This window comes from Phalangium opilio, unplaced genomic scaffold (genome assembly GCF_054372755.1).
Source record: "Phalangium opilio isolate 3A_F unplaced genomic scaffold, DU_Popi_V2 ptg000094l_1, whole genome shotgun sequence".
NCBI classification, from domain to species: Eukaryota; Metazoa; Arthropoda; class Arachnida; order Opiliones; family Phalangiidae; genus Phalangium; species Phalangium opilio.
Genome location: NW_028324199.1, coordinates 1,583,363 through 1,601,135, shown reverse-complemented (window position 1 = coordinate 1,601,135; position 17,773 = coordinate 1,583,363). Strand labels below are relative to the sequence as shown.

Genomic DNA, 17,773 nt, shown 5'->3' with positions numbered 1-17,773 from the left:
GAGTATGTTATAGTCCAATTTGTCCCCCATCCAACCATACTAAAACCGTGGGGTTCGAGTAAACAGGGGCGGAGTAATTTAGTAAAACATAAACAAGCAACCCCCTTCATAGGAATAGCGTTACCCTAAACTTTAAAGGCTCGTAACTCTGGAAAATGCAGGGAAGTATGTGAGGAAAAACCTGGAAATCTCAGGGAAATTTGTTTTCCAAAAATTGTATGAACCCTGTCGAATGTTTTAATTTTAACAAAAACACTAGTGGTTATCTTTAAGGTTTTCGTGCAAAAAAAGAATGATATCCACTTTATTTGGCTTCAACTGCGTTCTTCTTTCCTCTAAAATCCTACCCTGTTTGCTGAAACAACGTTCTCTGGTTGAACTTGAAGCGGGAATTGACATAATTCGCTTAAACAAGGACTTGAGGTTTGGCAAATTTGGGTCTTTCCACCAATCTTCAAGTGAAGTTGACGTTGTAGGTAATGACACAAGTGACTGATAAGTCAACACTTCATCCTCATTTACGTTACAACTAGGCTCGTCCAGTAGGTCTGAAAATATGTCATCCTTTTCCTAAATGAATTTAGAGTTGCTTTTGCAATAAATAATTTTTTAAATTAATTTATACATTAAAAAATCAGCTAACCACGTTAGTTTTTGCAATTTTTGAAAGTGGCTGCGAGTTGGAGCAATCATCATCATCATCTTCATTAAGTGTAGTATCCTGCTCCAGTTCATCACGAATATAACTGATCACACTAGGTCGCTGCTCTTCAGGAATTGCTTTCATTAGTTTCATTTTAGGGTTTAAACTGCCATTTTATGGTACTTGTTTATCGTGAACTTTTGAAGCTCTGCAAGGAGTAGCTCTTTGCACTACGAAATACAATTATAGTGTTTCGTTTTGCTGTACGTGAAGTTATTAAAACACCAATTTTTGGAAAAGAACGATACCTTTTTAATTTCTGGATGATCATCTTCACAGAAATAACATTGTTTTTTGAGTCTGTCCAGCCATAGAATAACAAGGTGCAAAGTAGGTTTTTTTTCCTGACAAAGATCATTACTGCAAGATCTGTAACATTTCAGTATCTTGATGGTGGATTTTAACAGTTCCATGTGTTTTTGGAAAAAAAGTCTCTCCTCTCCTCGTTCAGACAATAATTTTCTAATTTGGTCTTTCGCCTCGTACACGGACTCAATCATTTCCAACCGCGAATTCCATCGAGTACACACTTCTTGTTTCAGAGTTTTCATCAACTTTCTTTGCAATCCAGACATTTTTAAGTAAGTTACTAGCGTTTTACACTGATGAAACATTTCAGTTAAATCTGGAAGCTCGTTTTCATAATCGGGCTTATCTCTTGTTTTCTTTTTTTCGGTAAAAACGTGGTCCAAAATCAGGTTTAATTGGTGTGCGGCGCACCAAAACCATGGATACTTTCTGAAACCTGACACCATATTGGCAGCACCGTCGGTAACAAAATAAATATCCTTGTTCTCTAATTCAAATTCTTTCAATACCTCTAAAACAAGCTCACGGATATTATCGCCTGATTTTTTTATCAATTTCTCTTGTACCTATAACTTTGAACTGAAGTCTAAAGTCTTCCTGGTAAAAATGAGCCGTTACAGAAATGTACGACACCATTCTGAAGCTGTCAGTCCAGCCGTCTGTTGTGACTGCTATAGATTTAACTGAATCCAAATCCATAATTAGTTTCTTCTTCACTTCACGGTAGAGATCCTTGCAGTTCCTGCCACGAGAATTTTGTTAATAAAAAGGCAGGGCGTTACGCGATTGGCCGGAGGTCCTTCTTCAAAATTATCCTTAAAATCTGAACCTAATTTGGATTTTAAAATCATTCGGAAGTATTTCCTGAATGTTTCACTATGCAGACTGGTCTTATAATTAGTAGGAAAATCGATAAAATATCACTTCAATTTCTGCTTCACCCTTCCTTTAAGTTGCGTCTTCTGGGGATACTTTGAAATGGTTTTCAACAGTTTTACAAAAATAATAATTGCATTATCTCATAAAATACCTCCATGGGCACCAAGAAAATAAATTATATTCAAGCGTTTTCGGAATTTTTTTTATTGAAATACCAGTATTTAAATATTTCCAAAAACTCGGCTTTATTAATTCTCAAAAGTTAAAAAATATATTTCGATCTTTAGATTTTGTTAATTCTTACGGAAATTAATTTATAGGAAAAGAAAAAGATCTACCAAAAGAGCAGGATCTGCCAAACGTAGAGCCAAAAAAATTAAAATTGAAATTATGCGGTGTCTTTTGGCCACACCACCGCCGCCAGAGACCACCCAGCTCCGTCCGCCGCCGCCGCCGCCAACCACCCAGGTTCAGGGAATAATACGGTGTCTTTTGGCCAAACCACCACCACCACCACCGCCGCCGCCAACCACCCAAATCCGTCCGCTGCCGACGCCAACCACCCAGGGCCGTGCGCTACCACCGCCAACCACCCAGGTCCGTGCGCTACCACCGCCAATGGTGTCTATGCCTTCCTGGAGGAGGGCGGGAAAGACGCCATCTGGGCCAGGGGACTTATAGGGCTGAAACGAGTTTACAGCCCACTTAAGTCTAGAGTATGTAACTATCTTATTGGCGATGACCCAGTCCGCCCTGTGTGCTCTCCGAAAGTGCACGGGGGGAGCGTCGGTGCCTGTGAGGTCAAAATCCTTGGAGTCCGGAAAGTGTATGTACCTTAAGCATATGCTTACGGGTATCAGTCCCTGACTTGGTAAACTCACCTTCTGCCACCTTGATGGTGCTGAGCTGGTGAGTGTTATCATGAGCCAGGATCTTCATGATCTTGGCAGTAGCGGGGGCATCAGAGATGCTACCGCAGAAGTACCTCCAGGAGTTCCTCTTGGCCTCCCGGATGGCTTTATTATACTTATTGAGGGTCTGTCTATAAATAGTCCAGTCCCCAGTCCTCTTAGCCCTATTAAAGAGTTTACGAGTGAGCAAGAAACGAGCCTCGGCCGGCTGGCAGGCTTCGCCGGACAGTTGTGTTGGTAGGAATTGATAATGGCTTGTTGCATAAGATCAACTGCTAAATCAAATTCCAGCACCGAGGAAAGCTTTGGAGCATTACCTCTGAGTAGGAGGCAAAGTTCCTCCCTGTAGCCGGACTAGTCGGTCCGACGGGGGTTACGCAGTTCCGTCTTAACCGAAGTTGACTTGACCGCGACCGAGAAGCAGAAGTGCCTATGGTCCGAGAGAGACGGTTCATTAGACACATGCCAATTAGAAACCGACAGACTGATTTTGTCTGTGACCACGGTGACATCAATGACCTCCTTTCTGTTAGAAGTAACGAAGGTTGGCTCATTGTGCCTGTTGAGAATATGCAGGTTCGTACCGACTAGATATTCAAGCAGTTCATCACCTTGTCTGTTGCAGTCACTACTGCCCCACTTGGCATGGCGGGCATTGGCATCACAGCCTAAAATGATCATGTCCTCCTGCCTCTCACAGCGGTCGACAAGAACGACAACCTCCTGTGGTGGAGGGGAACCCGTGGCATCATGGGAAAAGTAAGCAGACGCCATGATAAGGCCATTTGCCTCTCCAAAAGAGGAGGGCATTACCTTAATCACAGCAGTATCCCTAGTGAGGTAGTTCGGAAGCGGAAGGATGTCAAGACCCTTCCTGGTCAGAACACACGCCCTGGGGTTGGGTGAGGTAAAGTCATAAGAGATATTACCTGCATTCTTTAAACCAAGGATTTTACCATTATGAAACCAAGGTTCCTGAATGAGGGCCACATCCAGGCCCTCTAAGGCAAACCTCCGGCATAGAACTGCCGAGGCTGCTTTGCAGTAGAGAGCGGCATTTCAGTTTCAAACGTTACCATTTCCATACCACTCTTGTTCATATTTTTGTTTACCAATTCCACCAATAGATTACATCAACCTCCCCATCCGTTACCGATCCGTGGTTTCCAAATACCAACCATTCCCATTCCCGATTAAGAAACGTTATCACATTTCCAATCATTACCGAAATCAAATATAGCAGAGAACCATTTCCATACCATTACCGATATTCAATATTATATATGAACAACGTAATTAGTACCATTGAATGACAAACAAGGAGAACTCACCTGCAACTTCTACACTAGTCGAAGCATTCCTCTGAAATCTGCCCTATTTGTCTTCACAAAATGAGCCACAACAAAATTATAAATTTATTTCGAATCAGGGTTCATACAAACCTGGAAAACCGGGAAAACCTGGAAAAATCAGGGAAATAAATAGTTGACAAAAACCTCAGAGAAAATTCAGAGAAATTACGAATTTCTAGTAAAATTCAGGGAAATCAGGGAAATTTGCGTCAAACAGGGGCCGAGTAATTAAGAAAAATGCTCGTGAACATACCCTCCATAGGATTAACACTACACTATACTTTGGAGGCTCGTAACTCTGGTTCTACTAGAGATACGGGGATGTCCTTTGAGTATGTTATAGTGAAATTTGTCCCCCATCCATCCAAACTAAAAGCTTAGGGCTACAACAAACATGGCTCTCTCGTTTGGCTAAACCCACCCTCTCACTCTTTTAGCTAACCCACCCTCTCACTCTTTTAGCTAACCCACCCTCTCACTCGTTTAGCTAACCCACCCTCTCATTCGTTTAGCTAACCCACTCTCTCACTGGTTTAGCTAACCCACCCTCTCACACTCGTTTAGCTAACCCACCCTGTCGCACTCGTTTAGTTAGCCCACCCTGTCGCATTCGTTTAGTTAACCCACCCTGTCGCACTCGATTAGCTAACCCACCCTGACGCACTCGTTTAGTTAACCCACTCTGACGCACTCGTTTAGCTAACCCACCCTGTCGCACTCGTTTAGCTAACCCACCCTGTCGCACTCGTTTAGCTAACCCACCCTCTCGCACTCGTTTAGCTAACCCACCCTCTCGCACTCGTTTAGCTAACCCACCCTGTCGCACTCGTTTAGCTAACCCACCCTGTCGCACTCGTTTAGCTAACCCACCCTGACGCACTCGATTACCTAACCCACCCTGACGCACTCGTTTAGTTAACCCACCCTGACGCACTCGTTTAGTTAACCCACCCTGACGCACTCGTTTAGCTAACCCACCCTGTCGTACTCGTTTAGCTAACCCACCCTGTCGTACTCGTTTAGCTAACCCACCCTGTCGCACTCGTTTAGCTAACCCACCCTGTCGTACTCGTTTAGCTAACCCACCCTGTCGCACTCGTTTAGCTAACCCACCCTGTCGCACTCGTTTAGCTAACCCACCCTGTCGTACTCGTTTAGCTAACCCACGCTGTTGCACTCGTTTAGCTAACCCACGCTGTTGCACTCGTTTAGCTAACCCACCCTGTCGCACTTGTTTAGCTAACCCACCCTCTCACTCGTTTACCCTCTGGTTCTACTAGAGATACAGGGATGTCCTTTGAGTGTGTTATAGTCCAATTTGTCCGCCCATCCAACCATACTATAAAGCATGGGCCGAGTAATTAAGCAAAATGTTCAAAAACATGCCGTAACTCAGGTTCTTCTAGAGATACAGGGATGTCCGTTGAGTGTGTTATAGTCCAATTTGTTCCCCATCCAATGATACTAAAAACTTAGGGCGACGACAAACAGGAGCCAAGTAATTAAGGAAAACGTTCAACTTATGGTATCGTCTCACTTATTTTTATTATGTTACTTATGATTTTTAACACTGCACTTTGAAGGCCCATAACTCCTGTTCTATTAGAGATACGGGGATCTACTTTGAATATGTTATAGCCCTTTTCGCTCCCCATACAAGGGTACTATAAACTTGAGGCTACGTCAATATCTTCGTCAACTTATGTTAGTGTCTCACTTATTGTTATTAGGTTACTTTTCATTTTTAACGATAAATTTGGAGGCTCGTAACTCTAGTTCTACTAGAGACACGGGGATGTCCTTTGAGTATGTTATAGTCCAATTTGTCCCCCATCCAACCATACTAAAACCGTGGGGTTCGAGTAAACAGGGGCGGAGTAATTTAGTAAAACATAAACAAGCAACCCCCTTCATAGGAATAGCGTTACCCTAAACTTTAAAGGCTCGTAACTCTGGAAAATGCAGGGAAGTATGTGAGGAAAAACCTGGAAATCTCAGGGAAATTTGTTTTCCAAAAATTGTATGAACCCTGTCGAATGTTTTAATTTTAACAAAAACACTAGTGGTTATCTTTAAGGTTTTCGTGCAAAAAAAGAATGATATCCACTTTATTTGGCTTCAACTGCGTTCTTCTTTCCTCTAAAATCCTACCCTGTTTGCTGAAACAACGTTCTCTGGTTGAACTTGAAGCGGGAATTGACATAATTCGCTTAAACAAGGACTTGAGGTTTGGCAAATTTGGGTCTTTCCACCAATCTTCAAGTGAAGTTGACGTTGTAGGTAATGACACAAGTGACTGATAAGTCGACACTTCATCCTCATTTACGTTACAACTAGGCTCGTCCAGTAGGTCTGAAAATATGTCATCCTTTTCCTAAATGAATTTAGAGTTGCTTTTGCAATAAATAATTTTTTAAATTAATTTATACATTAAAAAATCAGCTAACCACGTTAGTTTTGGCAATTTTTGAAAGTGGCTGCGAGTTGGAGCAATCATCATCATCATCTTCATTAAGTGTAGTATCCTGCTCCAGTTCATCACGAATATAACTGATCACACTAGGTCGCTGCTCTTCAGGAATTGCTTTCATTAGTTTCATTTTAGGGTTTAAACTGCCATTTTATGGTACTTGTTTATCGTGAACTTTTGAAGCTCTGCAAGGAGTAGCTCTTTGCACTACGAAATACAATTATAGTGTTTCGTTTTGCTGTACGTGAAGTTCTTAAAACACCAATTTTTGGAAAAGAACGATACCTTTTTAATTTCTGGATCATCTTCACAGAAATAACATTGTTTTTTGAGTCTGTCCAGCCATGGAATAACAAGGTGCAAAGTAGGTTTTTTTTCCTGACAAAGATCATTACTGCAAGATCTGTAACATTTCAGTATCTTGATGGTGGATTTTAACAGTTCCATGTGTTTTTGGAAAAAAAGTCTCTCCTCTCCTCGTTCAGACAATAATTTTCTAATTTGGTCTTTCGCCTCGTACACGGACTCAATCATTTCCAACCGCGAATTCCATCGAGTACACACTTCTTGTTTCAGAGTTTTCATCAACTTTCTTTGCAATCCAGACATTTTTAAGTAAGTTACTAGCGTTTTACACTGATGAAACATTTCAGTTAAATCTGGAAGCTCGTTTTCATAATCGGGCTTATCTCTTGTTTTCTTTTTTTCGGTAAAAACGTGGTCCAAAATCAGGTTTAATTGGTGTGCGGCGCACCAAAACCATGGATACTTTCTGAAACCTGACACCATATTGGCAGCACCGTCGGTAACAAAATAAATATCCTTGTTCTCTAATTCAAATTCTTTCAATACCTCTAAAACAAGCTCACGGATATTATCGCCTGATTTTTTTATCAATTTCTCTTGTACCTATAACTTTGAACTGAAGTCTAAAGTCTTCCTGGTAAAAATGAGCCGTTACAGAAATGTACGACACCATTCTGAAGCTGTCAGTCCAGCCGTCTGTTGTGACTGCTATAGATTTAACTGAATCCAAATCCATAATTAGTTTCTTCTTCACTTCACGGTAGAGATCCTTGCAGTTCCTGCCACGAGAATTTTGTTAATAAAAAGGCAGGGCGTTACGCGATTGGCCGGAGGTCCTTCTTCAAAATTATCCTTAAAATCTGAACCTAATTTGGATTTTAAAATCATTCGGAAGTATTTCCTGAATGTTTCACTATGCAGACTGGTCTTATAATTAGTAGGAAAATCGATAAAATATCACTTGAATTTCTGCTTCACCCTTCCTTTAAGTTGCGTCTTCTGGGGATACTTTGAAATGGTTTTCAACAGTTTTACAAAAATAATAATTGCATTATCTCATAAAATACCTCCATGGGCACCAAGAAAATAAATTATATTCAAGCGTTTTCGGAATTTTTTTTATTGAAATACCAGTATTTAAATATTTCCAAAAACTCGGCTTTATTAATTCTCAAAAGTTAAAAAATATATTTCGATCTTTAGATTTTGTTAATTCTTACGGAAATTAATTTATAGGAAAAGAAAAAGATCTACCAAAAGAGCAGGATCTGCCAAACGTAGAGCCAAAAAAAATAAAATTGAAATTATGCGGTGTCTTTTGGCCACACCACCACCACCACCACCGCCGCCAGAGACCACCCAGCTCCGTCCGCCGCCGCCGCCGCCAACCACCCAGGTTCTTGGAAAAATACGGTGTCTTTTCGCCAAACCACCACCACCACCACCGCCGCCGCCGCCAACCACCCAGGTTCAGGGAATAATACGGTGTCTTTTGGCCAAACCACCACCACCACCACCGCCGCCGCCAACCACCCAAATCCGTCCGCTGCCGACGGCAACCACCCAGGGCCGTGCGCTACCACCGCCAACCACCCAGGTCCGTGCGCTACCACCGCCAATGGTGTCTATGCCTTCCTGGAGGAGGGCGGGAAAGACGCCATCTGGGCCAGGGGACTTATAGGGCTGAAACGAGTTTACAGCCCACTTAAGTCTAGAGTATGTAACTATCTTATTGGCGATGACCCAGTCCGCCCTGTGTGCTCTCCGAAAGTGCACGGGGGGAGCGTCGGTGCCTGTGAGGTCAAAATCCTTGGAGTCCGGAAAGTGTATGTACCTTAAGCATATGCTTACGGGTATCAGTCCCTGACTTGGTAAACTCACCTTCTGCCACCTTGATGGTGCTGAGCTGGTGAGTGTTATCATGAGCCAGGATCTTCATGATCTTGGCAGTAGCGGGGGCATCAGAGATGCTACCGCAGAAGTACCTCCAGGAGTTCCTCTTGGCCTCCCGGATGGCTTTATTATACTTATTGAGGGTCTGTCTATAAATAGTCCAGTCCCCAGTCCTCTTAGCCCTATTAAAGAGTTTACGAGTGAGCAAGAAACGAGCCTCGGCCGGCTGGCAGGCTTCGCCGGACAGTTGTGTTGGTAGGAATTGATAATGGCTTGTTGCATAAGATCAACTGCCAAATCAAATTCCAGCACCGAGGAAAGCTTTGGAGCATTACCTCTGAGTAGGAGGCAAAGTTCCTCCCTGTAGCCGGACTAGTCGGTCCGACTGGGGTTACGCAGTTCCGTCTTAACCGAAGTTGACTTGACCGCGACCGAGAAGCAGAAGTGCCTATGGTCCGAGAGAGACGGTTCATTAGACACATGCCAATTAGAAACCGACAGACTGATTTTGTCTGTGACCACGGTGACATCAATGACCTCCTTTCTGTTAGAAGTAACGAAGGTTGGCTCATTGTGCCTGTTGAGAATATGCAGGTTCATACCGACTAGATATTCAAGCAGTTCATCACCTTGTCTGTTGCAGTCACTACTGCCCCACGTGGCATGGCGGGCATTGGCATCACAGCCCAAAATGATCATGTCCTCCTGCCTCTCACAGCGGTCGACAAGAACGACAACCTCCTGTGGTGGAGGGGAACCCGTGGCATCATGGGAAAAGTAAGCAGACGCCATGATAAGGCCAGTTGCCTCTCCAAAAGAGGAGGGCATTACCTTAATCACAGCAGTATCCCTAGTGAGGTAGTTCGGAAGCGGAAGGATGTCAAGACCCTTCCTGGTCAGAACACACGCCCTGGGGTTGGGTGAGGTAAAGTCATAAGAGATATTACCTGCATTCTTTAAACCAAGGATTTTACCATTATGAAACCAAGGTTCCTGAATGAGGGCCACATCCAGGCCCTCTAAGGCAAACCTCCGGCATAGAACTGCCGAGGCTGCTTTGCAGTAGAGAGCGGCATTTCAGTTTCAAACGTTACCATTTCCATACCACTCTTGTTCATATTTTTGTTTACCAATTCCACCAATAGATTTCATCAACCTCCCCATCCGTTACCGATCCGTGGTTTCCAAATACCAACCATTCCCATTCCCGATTAAGAAACGTTATCACATTTCCAACCATTACCGAAATCAAATATAGCAGAGAACCATTTCCATACCATTACCGATATTCAATATTATATATGAACAACGTAATTAGTACCATTGAATGACAAACAAGGAGAACTCACCTGCAACTTCTACACTAGTCGAAGCATTCTTCTGAAATCTGCCCTATTTGTCTTCACAAAATGAGCCACAACAAAATTATAAATTTATTTCGAATCAGGGTTCATACAAACCTGGAAAACCGGGAAAACCTGGAAAAATCAGGGAAATAAATAGTTGACAAAAACCTCAGAGAAAATTCAGAGAAATTACGAATTTCTAGTAAAATTCAGGGAAATCAGGGAAATTTGCGTCAAACAGGGGCCGAGTAATTAAGAAAAATGCTCGTGAACATACCCTCCATAGGATTAACACTACACTATACTTTGGAGGCTCGTAACTCTGGTTCTACTAGAGATACGGGGATGTCCTTTGAGTATGTTATAGTGAAATTTGTCCCCCATCCATCCAAACTAAAAGCTTAGGGCTACAACAAACATGGCTCTCTCGTTTGGCTAAACCCACCCTCTCACTCTTTTAGCTAACCCACCCTCTCACTCTTTTAGCTAACCCACCCTCTCACTCGTTTAGCTAACCCACCCTCTCATTCGTTTAGCTAACCCACTCTCTCACTGGTTTAGCTAACCCACCCTCTCACACTCGTTTAGCTAACCCACCCTGTCGCACTCGTTTAGCTAACCCACCCTGTCGTACTCGTTTAGCTAACCCACCCTGTTGCACTCGTTTAGCTAACCCACCCTGTCGCATTCGTTTAGTTAACCCACCCTGTCGCACTCGATTAGCTAACCCACCCTGACGCACTCGTTTAGTTAACCCACTCTGACGCACTCGTTTAGCTAACCCACCCTGTCGCACTCGTTTAGCTAACCCACCCTGTCGCACTCGTTTAGCTAACCCACCCTGTCGCACTCGATTAGCTAACCCACCCTGTCGCACTCGATTAGCTAACCCACCCTGACGCACTCGTTTAGTTAACCCAGTCTGTCGCACTCGTTTAGCTAACCCACCCTGTCGCACTCGTTTAGCTAACCCACCCTGTCGTACTCGTTTAGCTAACCCACCCTGTCGCACTCGTTTAGCTAACCCACCCTCTCGCACTCGTTTAGCTAACCCACCCTCTCGCACTCGTTTAGCTAACCCACCCTCTCGCACTCGTTTAGCTAACCCACCCTGTCGCACTCGTTTAGCTAACCCACCCTGTCGCACTCGTTTAGCTAACCCACCCTGACGCACTCGATTAGCTTACCCACCCTGACGCACTCGTTTAGTTAACCCACCCTGACGCACTCGTTTAGTTAACCCACCCTGACGCACTCGTTTAGTTAACCCAGTCTGTCGCACTCGTTTAGCTAACCCACCCTGTCGCACTCGTTTAGTTAACCCACCCTGTCGCACTCGTTTAGCTAACCCACCCTGTCGCACTCGTTTAGCTAACCCACCCTGTCGTACTCGTTTAGCTAACCCACCCTGTCGTACTCGTTTAGCTAACCCACCCTGTCGCACTCGTTTAGCTAACCCACCCTGTCGTACTCGTTTAGCTAACCCACCCTGTCGCACTCGTTTAGCTAACCCACCCTGTCGCACTCGTTTAGCTAACCCACCCTGTCGTACTCGTTTAGCTAACCCACGCTGTTGCACTCGTTTAGCTAACCCACGCTGTTGCACTCGTTTAGCTAACCCACCCTGTCGCACTTGTTTAGCTAACCCACCCTCTCACTCGTTTACCCTCTGGTTCTACTAGAGATACAGGGATGTCCTTTGAGTGTGTTATAGTCCAATTTGTCCGCCCATCCAACCATACTATAAAGCATGGGCCGAGTAATTAAGCAAAATGTTCAAAAACATGCCATAACTCAGGTTCTTCTAGAGATACAGGGATGTCCGTTGAGTGTGTTATAGTCCAATTTGTTCCCCATCCAATGATACTAAAAACTTAGGGCGACGACAAACAGGAGCCAAGTAATTAAGGAAAACGTTCAACTTATGGTATCGTCTCACTTATTTTTATTATGTTACTTATGATTTTTAACACTGCACTTTGAAGGCCCATAACTCCTGTTCTATTAGAGATACGGGGATCTACTTTGAATATGTTATAGCCCTTTTCGCTCCCCATACAAGGGTACTATAAACTTGAGGCTACGTCAATATCTTCGTCAACTTATGTTAGTGTCTCACTTATTGTTATTAGGTTACTTTTCATTTTTAACGATAAATTTGGAGGCTCGTAACTCTAGTTCTACTAGAGACACGGGGATGTCCTTTGAGTATGTTATAGTCCAATTTGTCCCCCATCCAACCATACTAAAACCGTGGGGTTCGAGTAAACAGGGGCGGAGTAATTTAGTAAAACATAAACAAGCAACCCCCTTCATAGGAATAGCGTTACCCTAAACTTTAAAGGCTCGTAACTCTGGAAAATGCAGGGAAGTATGTGAGGAAAAACCTGGAAATCTCAGGGAAATTTGTTTTCCAAAAATTGTATGAACCCTGTCGAATGTTTTAATTTTAACAAAAACACTAGTGGTTATCTTTAAGGTTTTCGTGCAAAAAAAGAATGATATCCACTTTATTTGGCTTCAACTGCGTTCTTCTTTCCTCTAAAATCCTACCCTGTTTGCTGAAACAACGTTCTCTGGTTGAACTTGAAGCGGGAATTGACATAATTCGCTTAAACAAGGACTTGAGGTTTGGCAAATTTGGGTCTTTCCACCAATCTTCAAGTGAAGTTGACGTTGTAGGTAATGACACAAGTGATTGATAAGTCGACACTTCATCCTCATTTACGTTACAACTAGGCTCGTCCAGTAGGTCTGAAAATATGTCATCCTTTTCCTAAATGAATTTAGAGTTGCTTTTGCAATAAATAATTTTTTAAATTAATTTATACATTAAAAAATCAGCTAACCACGTTAGTTTTGGCAATTTTTGAAAGTGGCTGCGAGTTGGAGCAATCATCATCATCATCTTCATTAAGTGTAGTATCCTGCTCCAGTTCATCACGAATATAACTGATCACACTAGGTCGCTGCTCTTCAGGAATTGCTTTCATTAGTTTCATTTTAGGGTTTAAACTGCCATTTTATGGTACTTGTTTATCGTGAACTTTTGAAGCTCTGCAAGGAGTAGCTCTTTGCACTACGAAATACAATTATAGTGTTTCGTTTTGCTGTACGTGAAGTTCTTAAAACACCAATTTTTGGAAAAGAACGATACCTTTTTAATTTCTGGATGATCATCTTCACAGAAATAACATTGTTTTTTGAGTCTGTCCAGCCATGGAATAACAAGGTGCAAAGTAGGTTTTTTTTCCTGACAAAGATCATTACTGCAAGATCTGTAACATTTCAGTATCTTGATGGTGGATTTTAACAGTTCCATGTGTTTTTGGAAAAAAAGTCTCTCCTCCCCTCGTTCAGACAATAATTTTCTAATTTGGTCTTTCGCCTCGTACACGGACTCAATCATTTCCAACCGCGAATTCCATCGAGTACACACTTCTTGTTTCAGAGTTTTCATCAACTTTCTTTGCAATCCAGACTTTTTTAAGTAAGTTACTAGCGTTTTACACTGATGAAACATTTCAGTTAAATCTGGAAGCTCGTTTTCATAATCGGGCTTATCTCTTGTTTTCTTTTTTTCGGTAAAAACGTGGTCCAAAATCAGGTTTAATTGGTGTGCGGCGCACCAAAACCATGGATACTTTCTGAAACCTGACACCATATTGGCAGCACCGTCGGTAACAAAATAAATATCCTTGTTCTCTAATTCAAATTCTTTCAATACCTCTAAAACAAGCTCACGGATATTATCGCCTGATTTTTTTATCAATTTCTCTTGTACCTATAACTTTGAACTGAAGTCTAAAGTCTTCCTGGTAAAAATGAGCCGTTACAGAAATGTACGACACCATTCTGAAGCTGTCAGTCCAGCCGTCTGTTGTGACTGCTATAGATTTAACTGAATCCAAATCCATAATTAGTTTCTTCTTCACTTCACGGTAGAGATCCTTGCAGTTCCTGCCACGAGAATTTTGTTAATAAAAAGGCAGGGCGTTACGCGATTGGCCGGAGGTCCTTCTTCAAAATTATCCTTAAAATCTGAACCTAATTTGGATTTTAAAATCATTCGGAAGTATTTCCTGAATGTTTCACTATGCAGACTGGTCTTATAATTAGTAGGAAAATCGATAAAATATCACTTCAATTTCTGCTTCACCCTTCCTTTAAGTTGCGTCTTCTGGGGATACTTTGAAATGGTTTTCAACAGTTTTACAAAAATAATAATTGCATTATCTCATAAAATACCTCCATGGGCACCAAGAAAATAAATTATATTCAAGCGTTTTCGGAATTTTTTTTATTGAAATACCAGTATTTAAATATTTCCAAAAACTCGGCTTTATTAATTCTCAAAAGTTAAAAAATATATTTCGATCTTTAGATTTTGTTAATTCTTACGGAAATTAATTTATAGGAAAAGAAAAAGATCTACCAAAAGAGCAGGATCTGCCAAACGTAGAGCCAAAAAAATTAAAATTGAAATTATGCGGTGTCTTTTGGCCACACCACCACCACCACCACCGCCGCCAGAGACCACCCAGCTCCGTCCGCCGCCGCCGCCGCCAACCACCCAGGTTCTTGGAAAAATACGGTGTCTTTTCGCCAAACCACCACCACCACCACCGCCGCCGCCGCCGCCAACCACCCAGGTTCAGGGAATAATACGGTGTCTTTTGGCCAAACCACCACCACCACCACCGCCGCCGCCAACCACCCAAATCCGTCCGCTGCCGACGCCAACCACCCAGGGCCGTGCGCTACCACCGCCAACCACCCAGGTCCGTGCGCTACCACCGCCAATGGTGTCTATGCCTTCCTGGAGGAGGGCGGGAAAGACGCCATCTGGGCCAGGGGACTTATAGGGCTGAAACGAGTTTACAGCCCACTTAAGTCTAGAGTATGTAACTATCTTATTGGCGATGACCCAGTCCGCCCTGTGGGCTCTCCGAAAGTGCACGGGGGGAGCGTCGGTGCCTGTGAGGTCAAAATCCTTGGAGTCCGGAAAGTGTATGTACCTTAAGCATATGCTTACGGGTATCAGTCCCTGACTTGGTAAACTCACCTTCTGCCACCTTGATGGTGCTGAGCTGGTGAGTGTTATCATGAGCCAGGATCTTCATGATCTTGGCAGTAGCGGGGGCATCAGAGATGCTACCGCAGAAGTACCTCCAGGAGTTCCTCTTGGCCTCCCGGATGGCTTTATTATACTTATTGAGGGTCTGTCTATAAATAGTCCAGTCCCCAGTCCTCTTAGCCCTATTAAAGAGTTTACGAGTGAGCAAGAAACGAGCCTCGGCCGGCTGGCAGGCTTCGCCGGACAGTTGTGTTGGTAGGAATTGATAATGGCTTGTTGCATAAGATCAACTGCCAAATCAAATTCCAGCACCGAGGAAAGCTTTGGAGCATTACCTCTGAGTAGGAGGCAAAGTTCCTCCCTGTAGCCGGACTAGTCGGTCCGACGGGGGTTACGCAGTTCCGTCTTAACCGAAGTTGACTTGACCGCGACCGAGAAGCAGAAGTGCCTATGGTCCGAGAGAGACGGTTCATTAGACACATGCCAATTAGAAACCGACAGACTGATTTTGTCTGTGACCACGGTGACATCAATGACCTCCTTTCTGTTAGAAGTAACGAAGGTTGGCTCATTGTGCCTGTTGAGAATATGCAGGTTCGTACCGACTAGATATTCAAGCAGTTCATCACCTTGTCTGTTGCAGTCACTACTGCCCCACGTGGCATGGCGGGCATTGGCATCACAGCCTAAAATGATCATGTCCTCCTGCCTCTCACAGCGGTCGACAAGAACGACAACCTCCTGTGGTGGAGGGGAACCCGTGGCATCATGGGAAAAGTAAGCAGACGCCATGATAAGGCCAGTTGCCTCTCCAAAAGAGGAGGGCATTACCTTAATCACAGCAGTATCCCTAGTGAGGTAGTTCGGAAGCGGAAGGATGTCAAGACCCTTCCTGGTCAGAACACACGCCCTGGGGTTGGGTGAGGTAAAGTCATAAGAGATATTACCTGCATTCTTTAAACCAAGGATTTTACCATTATGAAACCAAGGTTCCTGAATGAGGGCCACATCCAGGCCCTCTAAGGCAAACCTCCGGCATAGAACTGCCGAGGCTGCTTTGCAGTAGAGAGCGGCATTTCAGTTTCAAACGTTACCATTTCCATACCACTCTTGTTCATATTTTTGTTTACCAATTCCACCAATAGATTTCATCAACCTCCCCATCCGTTACCGATCCGTGGTTTCCAAATACCAACCATTCCCATTCCCGATTAAGAAACGTTATCACATTTCCAACCATTACCGAAATCAAATATAGCAGAGAACCATTTCCATACCATTACCGATATTCAATATTATATATGAACAACGTAATTAGTACCATTGAATGACAAACAAGGAGAACTCACCTGCAACTTCTACACTAGTCGAAGCATTCTTCTGAAATCTGCCCTATTTGTCTTCACAAAATGAGCCACAACAAAATTATAAATTTATTTCGAATCAGGGTTCATACAAACCTGGAAAACCGGGAAAACCTGGAAAAATCAGGGAAATAAATAGTTGACAAAAACCTCAGAGAAAATTCAGAGAAATTACGAATTTCTAGTAAAATTCAGGGAAATCAGGGAAATTTGCGTCAAACAGGGGCCGAGTAATTAAGAAAAATGCTCGTGAACATACCCTCCATAGGATTAACACTACACTATACTTTGGAGGCTCGTAACTCTGGTTCTACTAGAGATACGGGGATGTCCTTTGAGTATGTTATAGTGAAATTTGTCCCCCATCCATCCAAACTAAAAGCTTAGGGCTACAACAAACATGGCTCTCTCGTTTGGCTAAACCCACCCTCTCACTCTTTTAGCTAACCCACCCTCTCACTCTTTTAGCTAACCCACCCTCTCACTCGTTTAGCTAACCCACCCTCTCATTCGTTTAGCTAACCCACTCTCTCACTGGTTTAGCTAACCCACCCTCTCACACTCGTTTAGCTAACCCACCCTGTCGCAATCGTTTAGTTAACCCACCCTGTCGCATTCGTTTAGTTAACCCACCCTGTCGCACTCGATTAGCTAACCCACCCTGACGCACTCGTTTAGTTAACCCACTCTGACGCACTCGTTTAGCTAACCCACCCTGTCGCACTCGTTTAGCTAACCCACCCTGTCGCACTCGTTTAGCTAACCCACCCTGTCGCACTCGATTAGCTAACCCACCCTGTCGCACTCGATTAGCTAACCCACCCTGTCGCACTCGATTAGCTAACCCACCCTGACGCACTCGTTTAGTTAACCCAGTCTGTCGCACTCGTTTAGCTAACCCACCCTGTCGCACTCGTTTAGCTAACCCACCCTGTCGCACTCGTTTAGCTAACCCACCCTCTCACACTCGTTTAGCTAACCCACCCTCTCGCACTCGTTTAGCTAACCCACCCTGACGCACTCGATTAGCTAACCCACCCTGACGCATTGTTTTAGTTAACCCACCCTGACGCACTCGTTTAGTTAACCCACCCTGACGCACTCGTTTAGTTAACCCAGTCTGTCGCACTCGTTTAGCTAACCCACCCTGTCGCACTCGTTTA

General features: G+C 43.6%; 3 protein-coding genes across 3 annotated transcripts; all 3 read right to left on the bottom strand.

Moving 5' to 3' along the window:
* Positions 1-255: 255 nt before the first annotated feature.
* Positions 256-3,576, bottom strand: LOC149637882 (uncharacterized). Its single transcript, XM_089850761.1, has 6 exons — positions 3,387-3,576; positions 3,322-3,328; positions 1,579-1,754; positions 885-1,523; positions 644-780; positions 256-570 (listed from the first exon to the last, which is right to left on the bottom strand). The coding sequence occupies exons 1-6, from the start codon at positions 3,574-3,576 to the stop codon at positions 256-258; spliced, it is 1,464 nt and encodes a 487-aa protein (XP_089706887.1).
* A 2,637-nt stretch (positions 3,577-6,213) lies between these two features.
* LOC149637881 (uncharacterized) lies at positions 6,214-9,651 on the bottom strand. Its single transcript, XM_089850760.1, has 5 exons — positions 9,401-9,651; positions 7,534-7,709; positions 6,843-7,478; positions 6,602-6,738; positions 6,214-6,528 (listed from the first exon to the last, which is right to left on the bottom strand). The coding sequence occupies exons 1-5, from the start codon at positions 9,649-9,651 to the stop codon at positions 6,214-6,216; spliced, it is 1,515 nt and encodes a 504-aa protein (XP_089706886.1).
* A 2,979-nt stretch (positions 9,652-12,630) lies between these two features.
* On the bottom strand, positions 12,631-16,038 carry LOC149637880 (uncharacterized). Its single transcript, XM_089850759.1, has 6 exons — positions 15,849-16,038; positions 15,784-15,790; positions 13,954-14,129; positions 13,260-13,898; positions 13,019-13,155; positions 12,631-12,945 (listed from the first exon to the last, which is right to left on the bottom strand). Exons 1-6 carry the CDS (start codon positions 16,036-16,038, stop codon positions 12,631-12,633), a joined length of 1,464 nt encoding a protein of 487 aa, XP_089706885.1.
* Positions 16,039-17,773: the final 1,735 nt, after the last annotated feature.

Excerpts from the sequence above, each read along its gene's own strand:
- LOC149637881 (XM_089850760.1), bottom strand. The coding sequence starts at position 9,651 with ATGCCCTCCTCTTTTGGAGAGGCAACTGGCCTTATCATGGCGTCTGCT. Across the intron at positions 7,479-7,533 it reads ACTTCAGTTCAAAGTTATAG|AGGTATTGAAAGAATTTGAA; the intron begins GTACAAGAGAAA and ends AGCTTGTTTTAG. Across the intron at positions 6,529-6,601 it reads AAATTGCCAAAACTAACGTG|GAAAAGGATGACATATTTTC; the intron begins GTTAGCTGATTT and ends AAATTCATTTAG.
- LOC149637882 (XM_089850761.1), bottom strand. The coding sequence starts at position 3,576 with ATGGCGTCTGCTTACTTTTCCCATGATGCCACGGGTTCCCCTCCACCA. Across the intron at positions 781-884 it reads CAAAACGAAACACTATAATT|CAATTCCTGAAGAGCAGCGA; the intron begins GTATTTCGTAGT and ends AACTAATGAAAG. Across the intron at positions 571-643 it reads AAATTGCAAAAACTAACGTG|GAAAAGGATGACATATTTTC; the intron begins GTTAGCTGATTT and ends AAATTCATTTAG.
- LOC149637880 (XM_089850759.1), bottom strand. The coding sequence starts at position 16,038 with ATGGCGTCTGCTTACTTTTCCCATGATGCCACGGGTTCCCCTCCACCA. Across the intron at positions 13,899-13,953 it reads ACTTCAGTTCAAAGTTATAG|AGGTATTGAAAGAATTTGAA; the intron begins GTACAAGAGAAA and ends AGCTTGTTTTAG. Across the intron at positions 13,156-13,259 it reads CAAAACGAAACACTATAATT|CAATTCCTGAAGAGCAGCGA; the intron begins GTATTTCGTAGT and ends AACTAATGAAAG.